At 43.7% G+C, this 15956-nt stretch overlaps 1 protein-coding gene across 4 annotated transcripts in view; it reads right to left on the bottom strand.

The window, feature by feature from the left end:
* The window catches only part of OTUD7A (OTU deubiquitinase 7A), a 101951-nt gene that overhangs the window by 6899 nt on the left and 79096 nt on the right, over window positions 1-15956 (bottom strand). For all 4 annotated transcript variants that reach the window (XM_063413080.1, XM_063413079.1, XM_063413083.1 and 1 more), the window contains exons 11-16: window positions 14473-14600; window positions 13634-13746; window positions 8115-8242; window positions 6447-6596; window positions 1925-2039; window positions 1596-1680 (exon numbers count right to left, since the gene is read on the bottom strand). In XM_063413080.1, coding sequence (XP_063269150.1) covers window positions 1596-1680; window positions 1925-2039; window positions 6447-6596; window positions 8115-8242; window positions 13634-13746; window positions 14473-14600 — 719 coding nt within the window. The remainder of the gene's footprint in view (window positions 1-1595; window positions 1681-1924; window positions 2040-6446; window positions 6597-8114; window positions 8243-13633; window positions 13747-14472; window positions 14601-15956) is intronic.

The following is a 15956-nucleotide window of genomic DNA, read 5'->3' as shown; positions in this document are numbered from 1 at the left end:
TTGACTGGTTTCATCACTAAATAAAGCTTTTCTGATTGTGCTTACTATGTATTTTGCTTGCTCCTGCAGTAGCTTCTGGCTCGTTTCAGGCACATTTGTAGAATGGAGGTCGGTCACTCAGAGGCTCTGTCAAAGTGCCTGAGCCATGGGGGAAGCGAGTCCCTCCTGCCCCAGAGCCAGGACAGGGAGGAGCAGCAGCGCAGGCTGTCCCTCAGCCCAGGGGAAAGGAGCTGGGGAGGATGTGATGGAAGGGGAATGAGCTGCTGCTGAAAGCTGTGAGGGGGATACAACACACAAGCTTGTGTGCAGCAGCATTTCAAAATCGATTATGTTCAAAACCCAGCTTATTTAAATTGACTTTTTCTTTATTTAGGTCTCTGGTGCATGAAAATCAAAGGTATGATGCACCAGAGCTAAACATCTCATCTGAACTATCAGACACTAAACTCAAGCGAGTACACTGAGGAATACAACCAGTCACAAGTCTGAGGTCCACTTTATATTTTAGATAACATGATCAAACACCTTCTCTGAAAATGCAATAGCACGGATCCTAGGGTATTTTAAAACAGGACTCTGTTCAGGTACTTTTGCAGAACAGTCTTGCTTTCAGGCACCATGAAGTTAAAATCTGCTAGAGATAATTCTGAACCACTTCACTGACTACAAGGACATGGGGAGGGTTAAGCTCAGTGCTTCTATATACTTCAGGTACAGAAATACCTGCCTGCCTCTGTCCCTGGATACTTCCATGTGCTCTCTCCCAGGAAGCCCTGAGCACCCCAACACCCAGCTGGGAGCAGAGGGGAAAGTGCCACAGTGACCTTACGGTGCTCATGCAGCAACTGTGAGCAGGGAGAGGTAACCCAGGTTCCACAAGGGCTCACCACTTACAACTGCAGGACCATTTTGACTCTCCTTTTTCTGATGTGGCAGCTACTGCTGCAGAAATAGTAAAAAAATGGATTTTCCCCCTCTTGCAGCTTGTTAAAATACCTTCTCCTTTTGTGTTCTGTTTCTCTGTTCAAACCCCATCTGTGTAGGCTGCCTAAATCACCTCCATCCTCTCCTAGCAACCTTTTGCTTCCAGCCCAACCCCTCCATCTATTCAATGCAATTTGCAGAGAAATTTGTAGCTGACTCAGTGCCAGCTGGGCACGGTTCTAAAACAGCTCTCTGGGAGAGGCAGGCTCCAGTTCAGTGCCAGCCTGTGGCCTTTTATCAGCCACTCTAAACTGGGAGCTGTTCACAGGTGCAAATGCATTCTCAGAAAGAAACTGGTGACCTAACAGTGGCATGGGGAGAGCAAGACAAAGGTCTGAGAAAACAAAGCTGTGAGAAAAGATTTCTTTAAATTACACAATCTACTGAAATATATATCAGAAAAATTAAACTAGAAGACACATTTCAGCGAAAAATGTAAAAGCAACAGTGTAATTAAAACAAATAACCAGAAGACTCTGTGAGCCTGATAGGTGTCAGTGAGCCGTGAGTGGCTGTCCCTGCTGCCAGGACACCGAGGTGTGTGCAGGCAGCCTGGCCTGCTGTGCCTCGAGTCCCCCACGCTGCGGGACCAAGGGCGAGGTTTACCTTACCCGTGTCTCAGATGGGATGCGGATCCACGTTACATTCATGTAGCTGTGCAGAAGATTAAGCTTTGCCTCAAGGGACAGAATCAAACTAAAGATAAAAAAGAAGGGAACAAACAGTCAAAAAGCCTGAAAGAAAAAGCAATACTTCGTAACAGGGAGAGATGTAACAGCAGCCTGATTGAGACTGTCAGCTGAAGGCCCCCCCGTGTCTTCTGCCATGTGAGCAGAGCACATGAACCAAGCCCTGGCTGTTGGCAGTTCTCCCAGTACTCCAACCAGGTACAGCTCAAGACATTTTACTGCTTAACACCAAAGTTACAGAAAGGTCTTACTTGGCCAGTCTGGTGTTATCATTGTCATCTTTTCCCCACTCCCAGTCTTTCCCAGGATCGACCGCAAAGTGCAAAGGCAGTAACTTGTGTTCAGAGTCAGTCAGGGGGATCACCGCTGAAGCAGAGAAGAAACAAGGATTGGGGTGGGGGGAACAAAAATGACAAAAAGAAGAAAAGACTCAGCTGTGAAAAGCAGAATCGCTGCTTCAAGAAGGGCAGAATTTGTGCTGCAGAATTGCCTCATCCAGAGCACCACAAATGATTTATACTGGGCTCCATTTGCCTGTTTTCATGTTTGTGCAATAAAAGACAAGAGGGAGCGGGTAATACACTGATTGCTCCTGGAGTGAACGATAGTCACCTGTGGAGGAGGGGAGACCTCTGGAGAGAACCACATGGCCATTTGTTCTGTATAATCAACATTTCCTGGAGACAGAGCCATTAGAATAGCAGAAAGCAATAAAATGTTGCAATATTCCTGCTTATCTCTCAGAATCAGAGATTCACATGTTTGTCAATTATTTTGTCTTTTCAGTTTAGTACCTTTGTAGCGTCAAAGAAGTAAAAATATATTGATATCAGCATTAAGCAACAAAGCAAGAGGCAGCTACAGTGATTTTGGATTCAAACTAAACGAACATAATTGAAGAGCAGAGATCAGCATACATATGGGTTAAGAGGTCAGGCTGAGTGCAAAGGCCATTATTGTTCTTACAGCCCAGCACTGCTGCCCAGCACTTTTGCTCTTCTGCTCTTTCCCCTCTCTGCTCAAGCTCTGCCTCTTAATGACTGCTTTATACTCAGCATGCAGGGACCACACTCAGATGTCACAGAGTGTCTATCATTCATCACCAGCAAGAGACTAAGAAATAAAGCAATGTCAGTGTTAATTAAAGCTGCCGATTGGCTCCCATTTGATTAGGAAGACAAGTGAAAGCTGTTCAGGGCCCGGGTAGGATCCTCAGCATGCTGCAGGTCACTGCTGCTCCTCTGACAGCCAATCAAGGCATTTACCTTCCTGCACTAGCCCCCTTCAGGACTTGCCCTGGGTATTCATTCCAGACAATCCAAGGGCAAAGAAACTTGGAGAAGCCACCCAAACACCGTGACACTCAGTTACTGAAACCTGACCGCACCGGGGGTTCTATGCTGTTCGTAACCCTTTCTGCGGTGCAGCAAACACGCACTGTCACAGCGGGGGCGCAGCATTTCGGTCACACACACTCCGTTCCTCGCCCCGGCAGCTGCAGCGGCTCGGTGGCCCCGTGGCTGAGGCCGCTCCCGCTCCCGGCTCGGGCGGCGCCGCTGCACAGAGGCCCCAAGGCCCAGGAGCCGCGGGCGCCGCCCCCTGCCGGCCGCGCCGGGCATTGCCTCGCCCTGCACGTCCCGCAGCCCGGCCCTGCCAGCGCCGCTCCCCCGCCGCAGGGCACAGACACCGGCCCTGCACAGACACCGGCCCTGCACAGACACCGGCCCTGCACGGGACCGCAGCCCGGCCTGCCAGCGCCGCTCCCCCGCCGCAGGGCACAGACACCGGCCCTGCCAGCGCCGCTGCCCCGCCGCAGGGCACAGACACCGGCCCTGCACAGACACCGGCCCTGCCAGCGCCGCTCCCCCGCCGCAGGGGGGGACACCGGCCCTGCACGGGACCGCAGCTCCTCGGGAAACTCCGGGGGCACGGGCAGGGAGCCCCGGTCTGCAGTTCAGAATTCACTGCACCGCCACGTCCTGGGGCACCGGAACATCACGAGTGTACAGCACATGGGACAGATGAACACACTTCTAACACTCCCTGGTGTAATATGAGGGCTTCCCCTAATGTGCTCAATGAAATTATTGCAAAAAAGAGGCTGGAATAACTGAGAAATCAATTAACTGAACATGTCTCACAAGGAAAATGCATATTCTGCCAATTAACTGAGTTACCAGCAGGCACTGACTGGACTGACCTCTGACCTGGCAGCACAACACCTCAACCATTTAAAGGAGAAGGCAACTTAGGAGAAGTAATGTTGTAAGTTCACGACCCAGGAGTTCTCTTCTGGTAGCACCTGGTTTTACAAGTACAGCCGGGTAAGGAAATGTGAATGTAATCCTAGGACAGGTGATGATGGAAAGCTTGGAGCAAAGAACTGCCAGAGAGTTGAAGCCATCTCTTTTTGGGATGGAAACTTCAAAAAGTAAATGTGACTTTCTTCTCCACAGGCAGCTTTAAACTAAGTAATTTCACATAGCTAAAAAATATTTTTTATTAAAAAAAATTAAAGAATCCCTTTTAAATCTTGCTATTTCTACTGATAGTGAAAATACCTATTAAAAATGCTTAGTGATACTCCATTTTATTAAAATACAAAGTACAAAACAAAGCTTAGAGCTGATTGTCTCTAGCCTGTGACTGTTGTTTTACCCTGTCACATTCTGAGTGTCAGAAGTGTGTTCACTGAGTTGAGTGCTGACTGTCTCCCCATTCTAACGTTCCCATTCTCTAGGCTGAGGCTGATGTGAAGCACTGCTGTTTTCATGGAAAACAAATCTGCTAAAGTGAGGGACTTTGAAAATTTTGTCTTCAGTGCAAGAGGTTTCCTCTCTCAGGGAACTTTATTTGATAGCTGGAGTTTAATGTAAGATTTCCCCAAGTTCCTGGCAGAAAAGTATTTTTATGTCACAGCTGCAAGCAGGATCCATCCCGTTCATTTCTACAGCAAACCCCACAGGCTGCAGCACCTCCCTGACACCCAGCAGGGTCTGCAGCTTGGGTCAGCGTTGGTCCCGCTTGGCTGTGGCTCTCTAGCTGGAACTACACTGCTCAAGCACAGTCTACCAGCCCTAACTCCAACAGATGGGATCAGTGACAGGCACCAGCTGCTGGTGTGTCCACGGCAGTCTGAGACACTCAGAGGACTCCTGTGCCACTCCCAGCTGGGTGTGCTGCCTTCTGTGCTGTGAAGGAAGTCACAGCACTCCCCAGCTCTCATCCTCGAGCCTCAAGTGCCACTATTCATCTAAAAAGTAACTAACTCTTTCTGAACGTGCCAGGACAATAAAATGCTGACACAGAGGCTGACACGGTGCTGTTCCACCATGCCACACCTTTCCCAGTGTTACTCGGACTGAGCACGGCAGCGTGGAAAGCCCCAATGCCAAGGAAACAATCTCTAGGTCTCAGTTGAGACCCAGACTGTGTTTTCCATAAAAAAAGACACAAAACATCTGCATCAGTAGAGCCTGCATTAATATAAAATATTCTCCCATTTAAAATCAGACACTGGATTTCAAAACAAGAGGGGCCCTGGCGACCATCAGAATGCCAGGGGCTGTGTGCTGTGTTTAAAAAGAAGTGTCAAAATGTGTTTTAAATCCTCTCCAGACAAGGGGCTATTAGCATGTTTTCTCTTTATATCTATTTATAGTATTGTTTTAAATGATCTGATACAGGACTCGATGCCAAAGCAGAACTTCAGGCACTCACATCACTATTTATTTGACCACACATATTTCTCAAATAGAGACAAACTGTCTCCTCCATAGAGAGCTCAGCAGCTGCTTAAACGTGTGTGTATGTACCTGCAGCAGTTCAGACACCTTCAGATGCTGCTCCTGACACTTGGTTAGAGCATAAATACTGCAAGTTATGAATGCCTGGCTCTCCAGGATGCTGCTAAGAAGGTGCAGCTCTAAGCTGCCTTCTGATAGCTCAAAATCTGCCCACGTGCTGAGGCCCCCATGCCATTGCTGCTAACACTTGACAACCGTGGCTCTCCCTTGCCATGTGCCAGAGCTGCTCTGCTGACCAGGTGCAAAGCCCAGGCACTGCTGGAGCATCCCTGAGCCCGCTTCCCTCCTGGCACAGCACGCAGGGCAATGGCAGTGCTGCGGATGCTGCTGCAGTCTCCAACAGCACCACCCTGGCAGCTGCAGACACAGCCTTCCCTCCATCCCAGAATAAATGCCAAATGCTCTCTGCTGCTCTGCACAACTGAAGCCTGTGCATTCAAGGCCCTGAAGTACGAGAGGTACAATCAGGTCACACAAAACAAACACCACTTGGATTCACCCACCCTTGTAATTAACCTGGATGAACTTGTACATGAAAGTCAGTATTTAATGTTGCTGATGCTGTGCTGGATGTCTGGTAGGGGTTTCTTTCTCAGCACCTTTCCTGTGAGAATACAGGTGCAGGAAGATCCTACAGAAAGGCAGTTGCTAACCTCAAGAAGGACAATTAACATTATTGTAACATTATTGCTCTTGTAAGACCTGTGGTACTGAAGGCAGATGGATGTGCCTGAGATAAATGAAGTTCCTGTCAGTCTGTTGCTGTTATTCCAGTGATTAGAAAGGAAGAAATGGACTGACTGTGCCATTGTCTTGTGATAAGGCCACTCAGACTCCTGAACATGCAGCAATAAAATTTACTGAGTACTGTTTCCTTTCTGATAGATAAATACACGTACAGGTAAAAGAAAGTACTTTGTGCACTGTATTCAATATATAAGCCAGCGTTGCTATGTTTAAAGCATACCTTGTTCCCTCTGTTGGTCTTTTTGTTCCATGGAGACAAGAGCAGAGAAATGGGCCTGATCATAGGCCAGCACAAGAGGTGAGCAATGGCATCTGTTTGGCAGAACTTCAAGTGGCAAATAAATTCCTCCAAATGGTATCGGTGCAAACGCTGGAGAGAAAAAGGAGATTTTTGCAACTATGTGAAAGAACAAGCAAGAGTTTTATAAACAATTGTGCTGCAATATCTTCAGAGCTCCAGGAGAGCAGCTTAAAGCAATCAGTGCAGAAAACAGTCACAACAACAGGTAAAATTTCATTATAAAAATGTCAGGAAATATATGAAGAACCAGAAGGAAAACCTTCTGCTCTTACATAATTTTCCTTGGTCTGATTGTTTCTTAGTAAAGATATTATGTCTTATAACAAAATCTTGATGACTCCCATGCATGTAAGCAGAGTTGTACCTTCCTGTGATGCTTCTAGGCAGAACTATTTTCTAATCATCATCAGTAAATACACTGTCAGCTCTTTGCTCTGCTTGTGCCTTGCATTAACAGATTTCCATAAGAAACATTACAAAAATGTTTATATCCCACACGTTTCATCACACACATTGTATATCTCTGAATGTACATACACATGATAAAGTTAAGGAAAGACTCAAATCCTACAAGTAGAATATGAAAGGGATGCTCCATCTGGAGGAGCAAAACTTTCCTTTGAAAGATTCTACACTTGTTTATATATATAATTATGGGAAACAGCAAGTTTGGGAAGGAAAGCTCTCTCACTGTTTTTGTTTCCAACCAATTATTTTTCTTTTGCTACAAAAATATGAGACTTTATTGCTGAAATATTTGCAAGATGTTCCCCTCATGAACCCCTCGTTCTGGCTGTGACCAATGACTGCACTTTCAGGTGTGTTTTTCAATAATCTACAGAATAATCTACAACCATTACTTGTAGTTCATAATTTGCAATGGAAACTGAAATTATGCAGTATTTTCCTGTGGAAGTAAATTTCTGTAAACTCCATCACCTGCTTAACATCCTCCTTTAATCAGCTAAACATCCCCCTTTAGTGAAGTAACACCCTATCATGAATTAGAATTCTGTTAGTTCATGGTAGAAAGTGAGATGAATTTCATCCTCTGAGTCCTGCTCAGACTGTGTCCAGGTGGATCCACATACAGATCTAACATCTGTGTGCTCACATGTGCAAACTGAATAAAGCATTCTGGAAACTTTTGAATGAGAAGCTGCAAAAGAGTCATTAAAAACAAAAATCCAGGATACACACATTTTAAATTCAAATTTTCAAAGTCAGATTGGATTGATTTCTGCAGAGTTTTAAGGGGCACCTAAATAACATGGCAAAATTAGAGCTTTGTACACTTAGACCAGTCAGAATTGTATTGTGTTCTGTAATGTGGTAGTTATTTAAGCTAATAGTGAGTATCTAGGATAAAGAGGTTCTCAGCAAGGCTTAGAAATTTACCCTGTATTTTTAAACTTTTATCTAATAGAAATGCATTGAATATCATTCTGCATTTTCCTTTTTTTTTCTTTCAGAAAAAGGCAGCAGCTCTGCTGTAAGAACTGATATGTTCCAGCTGGATCTTTTGCTGGTGTCATTTTACAACTGATTCAATTTAGAGGTGCATGGATCTCTAATAAAAGCTCTTACCTTCTCCCCCTGAGTCTCGTAACATCGTGTCTGCTACTACAACAATCGGCCTTCTCAAGATATGGGCTAAGACAAAAACATGGAATTCTTCCAAGCTCTCATACACTGGATCTTCTGCATTGTCCACTCTGGAAGACACAGCATTAAGAGTTTATGAGCCAGCTGGAACCAACCGTGAGACTTTGGTGGATCACCACACCCCAACAGCTGTTTCTTCTTCACTGTCCCTTATATCCTCCCTCTTCTGAGACCCATATTTCAATCACAGAAAAAGGTAAAAAGAAATTGAAAGGAAAATGCAGTTTTGTAAATAAAATAATAGCAGCATTTTAAAACGAAGTTGTTCAACTAGTATCATTATGTTTTAGATCAGCCCCACAATCTTCCAGGAGACAGAAATGCCCAGCACCTTTAGAAGTGAACCTAGAAAGTCAATTTTCTAACAAACAGGTCATTCTTTTATCTGGACTGCAAGAATAAACCTGTTCAAGTCCCCACTTCTCTAGCTTACCACTTCCAAGCCCTTCTATGACTGCATAAACAATTTAATCAATTTCTGGATTCAGTTATCCCTTTTCTGTTTTCCCAGCTTAATGTCATTAATGTCAGCGCCACATCTCAAAGCTTTGCCTCTGCCTGGAAAACAAGAACAAACTAGATGGAAGAAGACTGAAAAATGAATGCTAGGGTTGTGGAAAGCAGACAAAAGCAAAGCTGATAATTCACTGCTGAGTGCCACTTTAGAATACAATACACCCAGAGCCAAATAAAGGTGACACAGGCACACTCTTAAATGGGGGCAGCACCTGCCCTCTTGCTGCCAGCTGTGCAGGAACCTCCAGAATGGCTGCGGTGATTTTCTGTGTATGTGAAGAGCAGTAGCTGAGCAGAAGGGCCTGGTCACTGCTCCAGAGTGTGTGGGACAAACACAGCAACCTCTCAGAGGTCTGGCAGCATCCAGCCCATCCCTGGAACTTCTCTTTGCAATCTTTCCTCCCAGCCTGGGAGCACAGCAGGGTGGAAATGATCACCAGCAGGCTGGTGCAGGACGTTCCTGCTCTAGCAGTGGAACACCTCTCCTTCCCTGCATCCAGACCTGCTAACCAGACCCATCAGGAAATTATTCCTGATGTTCAAACCATTCCTCACTTTGCAATTTCTTCCTTTATTTCTTACTGAACTCTTCTCCACAGCTGGCTGTGACAGCTTTTCAGCATGTGCAGTCTATTCTGTCACCTCAGAGTAATCTGTCAGCCAAAAGAAACTCAGGAGAATCGTGTTATTGGCAAGACAATATGTCAGAAAGGTTTCCAGCTATCTTCTCACATTAATATTTCCAGCCTATCAGTCCTAATTTTTTCCTTCAAATCCTCTAATTATTCCTCATCTCCTAGTTAATGAGGCTTCTGGAGCTGAAAGGCATATTCCAGATACAGCTGTATCAGAGGGATCTCCATCCCTTTCACCAGCTGATGCCATGCCTGACTGCACAAACTCCAGAATTCCACTGGGCTTTTTTCCTCTTCAATACCACATCCCCACATTGCTTGATTCACTGTCTGTGATCATATTCCCATTTCAAACCCTTCTCTGCTATTACACATTCTACTGCTCACTGCCACAGGAGCAGAGTGGCTGAGGTCACAGGGGAGCTCTAGGGAACCCCTCATTGAGCCCCTGCTCCACCAGGGCCACCCAAAGCCCTGAATTGTGTCCAGCCTGCCTTTGGGTACCTCCGAGGAGAAAGAGCTCACAGCCTCTCTGGAAAACCTTCTCAATGCTCAATTTTCTACCATCACTGCCAGTAATTCACATGGCCCGTTTTATATCATTTCAGTGCCACTTGCTGAGGATTCAGTATGAATTTTCCTAAAGATTAATGAGAATGAGAAATCATCATTAACAAGTATCCATAGCAACTTGCCACATCCTTTGATCCACTGATCATTCCATTTTTTTCAGGGATCTTTTATGCATGCTGCTACACAACCATGAAAATTGTGGACAAAATAATTTCGTCAATAAAACATGGAAGCAAAGGAAATTTAGGAAACTGAAATAATTCCTCTGTTTATGTAAAGCTAACTTTAAATAATGAAATCCACCTATATAAGAGCATGTAAATCTGCATTGCAGAATCTTGCTCAACCAGAGCTCTCTGACTAAATAAATTATCTCAATTCTAAGAGCATATTACTAATAAAAAGAAAAACAAAAATAAAAAACTCAGTCTGACCTACAGGACATCTGGTACCTCCAGTCCAAACACAGCAGACACCATCCTATCACTCCAAAGAGACTCCCTCTCTTATGGAAAATCCAATTTGTACTGCAGCCAGGAAGGAAAGAAATACTCTTTCAAAAAGCTGGAAGGGAAAAGTCACCTACCCTGCTGTTCCACCTGGCTGGCTGCTGCTCTCTCCCCTGTAAACTGAGCAAGATCTGTTCTCATGTCCTTGGATTTCCCTCTAACAGCTCCCTGTAGTAACCTTGCCTTCCTTCCCCACACACAGCTCCAGATTTTCAGTCTAACAGACTCCAAGAGCTATTCCAAGTTTAGGGCTTGTTTTGGGATTCACACAGAGCAAGAGACCAATGCCCTCAGACAGCTGAGATGCACTGAAATGACATGACAGGGATAAAGTTCTTCAGCCTGCTGATTTGCCAGAAGCAGGAGATCAGAATAATTTCAGAGTTCAGGGCTCAGTTTGCCTCCATTCTATTTCTGACACCTTTCTTTTCCTGCTTAGCAATCCCCAAATGAAAACCAGCACAAACCACAGCTGCAGCTGTAGGTGTAGGAACCTCTCCCTTGATTTCCTTACAGTGTTTGTCAGCAGCAGGCTGCAATTCAAACACAGGAAATTGCACAGGAGTGGAACATTCCCTTTCATTCTTCCAGGAAAGAAAGGTATATTGAATTGACTAAAGGAAAGGAAACAGAATGTGAATGCTTTGGGTTCCATATTTGAATCACCACAGCAATTTGGCTGTGCTTGGCTTCAGTACTTTATGTGAACTGAAAACAGGCCAGATAAAAAGAGGCATTAGCCTTCAGAAACTACAGCTAATAATCAATAAATATGTTATAATGAACCATTTCTATCTACACCCTATAACTGCTGTATACACTGAACAGTTTAAAAGAAATATCACTCCTTTAACAGACACCAGATCAAATAAAAATCATTTTAGGGCAATGTCTTGTTAAATGGTCTAAACTAAATTCTGTACAAGGTGAGGTCTTGCATAGCTGCAGGAGTTGTGTATGAAGAGCTGTTTGTTGAAGCACTCTGAAAACCAAACCAAGTCTAAAGCCTGAGAGGACACTTGCATTTGAGGGGCACTTCCTGATTAAATGTTCTGGGTTTCTGCCTCAAACTCAATTCTGATGACACACAGGAAGATTACAGCAGTATTCCCTCCCTTCTTCCCCATTTCCAGTCCTTTGAATTCATTAGTAAGACAATGCCAAGGGCACAGACACAGCTAGGAGGTGACAGTAAGTACAAATACCATCCACTTCCAGGGTCTGTGTGAGCTCAAACCACGACAGCACCTGGCTGTTCAACAGTGAACAACAGCAGTGATATTCACTCTCACACGAGAACGGGCTCTGACTGGCAACTGCACAGTGAAGGAAGGGGCTGGAAATTTCTTTTGAGCAGGATGGCAGTAGTTAGGTTCTTAACAAAAGACAGGGTACAAGACATTTTCCTTTTTTCAGTGCAGTTCCTTCAATTCAGTGCCCCTGCTTTTGCTTGTAAATGGAGATAAATGAAGCAATTACGTTAATCTAGAATTCATTTTTTACATTTACAGGAAGATGTGCAAATTTGTTTCAAAACAAGAATCTCCTTCATAAGTTTGCTCTGCTTTAAATGCTGGAAACAAGAACTTAAGAACCAGGTTTTTCTGTGTTTCCTTTTTCTCTTTTTCCAACTTCCCAGCCTCAGAATGAAAGTGCTCTCAAAGGAGAAATCTTGGGAAATTTAGTGACAATTGCTGATCTCCTTTGCACACAGATGACTCTGAAAAATAACTAAAAGAAGTTTGCAGGTGAATGAGGCAGCACAATTCCAGCCTTAGGTTTGTCACTGAATGCTTTTGAAGCAGATACAACTTCTGACGCTTTAGCTAATTCTGACAGCAAAGGAAAACATCTCATCTACAGTTCAAAGACTGATGTGCAAGGCTGCTTAATATAGCACCTGACTAGAGGACATAATATACCCCATCTCAAAAATACTATTTTGATATTTCTTCTCCTTGTCAAGGGCCCTACTTTGAACATGGGTTCATTAAATTGAAAAAATATTTCATTCTGCCACTTTCATTCTGTCTTTGGAATGAATGTAAAGAGAAGTATACATTCACATCTTGAATAGGATAAGTTTCTTGCCTGATTCATTTTTGACTATTTCAAAGAAAAAAATTAACTGTTGGCTATTTGTACTTTATTTTGATTGGGAAAAAAGATAAATGCAAACCATGATGAGAAGGTTATTTATGTGCTAGTACTGCTCCCTGTGTAGGTACCTGGGAACTGAAGGTTGATTGCCTGGCAAAGATAACATTTGAGGGCACCTCTGAGTAGAAGGTACTGAAAATATGTGGTACATGGAACATACAGAATGAAACAGAACAAGTCAGAGAAAATTGGGGCTGAATGACCAGGTGTAATTGAAATATGAACTGAACTGCATTAGAAAACTGAAATGCATCAACAGAAAAATATCTCCAAACACAGGAAACAAACTAGAGATTAAAATGGAAATAATTTTTTTCACTTCAGAATAGAAGAAAATGAGACACACTGTGGCTGACAATTTTCTAAGCAAAGCCCTCCTGGATTCCTAGAATTATCTGTCCTTAAAATCAAAAGGTTAAAGGGAAAACAAAATATTCTTTCAGAGCCCAAAAAGTATTTTCTACAAACTTTGTTACTCTAATTGTGCTTTATTTTGTCAGTTTACTTATCACCACACATGATTTTCTCCAGAGGAAACAGTAGGTAGAGAAAATCATGCACTGAGCAAACACTAAATATTTTTAGTGATAAACACTAGGCACAAAAGCTAAAGCTCCTGCATTCTGAAGGCTGCTCAGTAATCCTGTCATTTGGGGATAACTGCACTGAAAGTGAGGGGTTTATCACAGTGGCTATTTAAAGCAGATTCTGTATGTGGGTCAGTTGTAGATACTGTTTCATCCCAAACCTTTTCCCAAATATATTCCTGAAAAAAAGCTAAGTGGTACTGCCAAGGTGCTTGTTGGACAAGCAGAGCAATTAGGATTTATTAAAGGCAGACTCTTTTGGATACAAAGTAACCTCAAGTTAGGCTGGTAACCGTACAAGCAAACATCACCAAAATGCTCAATATTCTACTGGGCTGTTGAGATAATTCTGCCCTGCCAGAGGAGTCTGAAGCTGCAAGGGCAGTTTGGGGGTGCTGTGAGCCCTCAGCCGGGCTGTGTTTCCGTGCTGGGGCCGGGACGGTGCCGCGGGCCGCACTCACCCGCCGCCGGTGCCGCCGTTCTTGCTGAAGTGCGTGCGCGGCTCGCTGGAGGCCAGCTTGAGCAGCTCGTTCCACTCGCGCTCCCACTCCTCCTCCGTGTACACCAGGCCTGACTGCGGGCACAGGGAAACGCTGTCACTGCGCTGCTGACACGCCCCGAGCACAGGGACACTGCACACAACACTGCACCAGTGCTCACTGCTAACTCCAGTTCCACACGAGACTCCGTTCAGTGTCTGCGACCATTAATAGTTCAACATTCCTACTCAGCTGAAAGAACATTAACTTATTCAAAAGATCTAAAATACCAGTTGTAGAGTTAGCACATTCACTTGTTTGCCTGTAGGATTACTCCTGAAATTGGCTTTTCTAGCCACTGCTTAGGCACAGACATCTTCAGAAAATAGTAATGTGCTAAAGGTACAGCTTTTAATCAAAAGTCAAACCAAATTTACAGATTATTTTAGTTAGAACATTTCCACTCAATATTTGGCCACAGCTCTAAAAATCCTAATTCACGATTCTGGGAATTTTTTCCTAAATGGAGTTCTCTCTCTTTTGTGGATTTCATACACTCATTTTTAAATTCTTTTGATAGCTAAATAACACATTTAGTTTTCTACAGGTTCCAAATGCATCTTAGACCTTTTGGACACAAAATTCTGCATAGTTATACCCACAAAGCTACAACACATTTGCATTCTAGTATGAAAATTTCAAATACAAGTATCTTTTTCCCCATACAAAATGGCAGCACAAGGAATTTGATAGCAATTAAAACTTCCACAGCAAACTTCAGAAGAGCGCTTTTAACAAGTCTGTCTTTGGGCCATACAGACCTCCTTATTCTGCTGAGTCTGTTGCCATCTCCATCTTCTTTTCAGTGCTTCCCTTTCAGCTCCACTTCTCATCATAGTATAGAGAGCTTTCCGTAACACGAGGTCCCGGTCGTGAAATCCCCACATCCCTAAGGCAGCACAAGATGACACTCAGTTTTGAAGAAGCTACAGTGAAATAGAAAGAGCTAATACATAATTGAAGATTCTCCCTGGCAAATAATTCACTCGCTATTTTTAAGGTTTCCAAAAGGAAGAGTCATTTTAAGCTAATGAACAACAACAGGGAGTTCCAACACATTTTAAACTTTGATGAAGGAACGACCAAGGATTTGAGCTGGTTCAGTGTTTGCTTGCAGGCAACTCCAACTTTGCTGCAAGCCATGGAATATTCAGTGCACAGGTTGGTTTTAGCTGCAGGTGCCAGCAGGCACAAGGACGTTAATGAGCACTGCAGGCACCTCTTGGAATCACGGACGGTGCCGGCCCCAAAGGCTCCGGCTCTTACACATCAGGAAATTTCCTTTGGCCTCAACACCAAATGAAGAGACAAGCATTCAAGATGATGGGAAGTCTACAAATACAACCAGCCACAGGCTAGCAAGTTCATTTAAAGACAATGAAACATCTTTATATGGTAGGGAATAGTAACGTACACCAAAAGAAAGCAGAGCTGTCCCAGTCCTGTGCCTACAGACAGCCACATTTCACTCACCACATTGTCAGCTGCTGGGTTCGGCTCAAAATACTCCAAATATTTGCAGTAATTAACATACAAAATAAACAAAGATAAAAGGATCCTTGGAAACAGCAAAATCTCTTTTCTTACTACTTCTTTCAACATGAGGAGTCTCTTCAAATCATTAAAAATCCCAGTATTTTTAAAAAGTCACTTGTCAGAGTACTTTTGGTGCAAGATTTTAGCAACTGCAAAATATCTAACTGTCCTCATAATAGGTTAGCATGTAGAAAGCACATCAAAGACCTTCAGCTTCACAAGTTTCTACTAATTTGCAGAAAGGCTTAAGAAATCTTGTATAAACAATTATTTATCAGCTGGAAATTATTTTAATCTACCTCAAATGCTGTTTCACGTATACTTAAACCCTACAAGGCACTAAAAGAGATAATAGCTTGACACTGCATTCTTGAAACACCAGAGAACTGTCTGAAGAAAATCAAAGAGTGAGTGAAATTCCTTGCATGAGGACAATCATGAGGAAAATCCTGCAGAAGCACCTGGATTTTGCCTGTTCCACACCTGTTAGGCTGGGAACACAGAAAATATAAGGAAAATACAGATCACTGGTGTCTGTGATACTTGGGTTTGGATATTGTTCCAGTTATACTTCTATATCCTGAGAAACCTTTTCCTTTCCCGCTTTAGGCATGCTTGAGGGAAACAACACTACAGCAAAATGTGAAGGACATATTGCTCCAGCATCAGACTTTTAACGCAAATCTTTGCATCTCACGTGTTTCTGAGC

This window comes from Prinia subflava, chromosome 15 (assembly GCF_021018805.1).
Source record: "Prinia subflava isolate CZ2003 ecotype Zambia chromosome 15, Cam_Psub_1.2, whole genome shotgun sequence".
NCBI classification, from domain to species: domain Eukaryota; kingdom Metazoa; phylum Chordata; class Aves; order Passeriformes; family Cisticolidae; genus Prinia; species Prinia subflava.
This window is presented reverse-complemented; position numbering and strand designations above follow the sequence as displayed.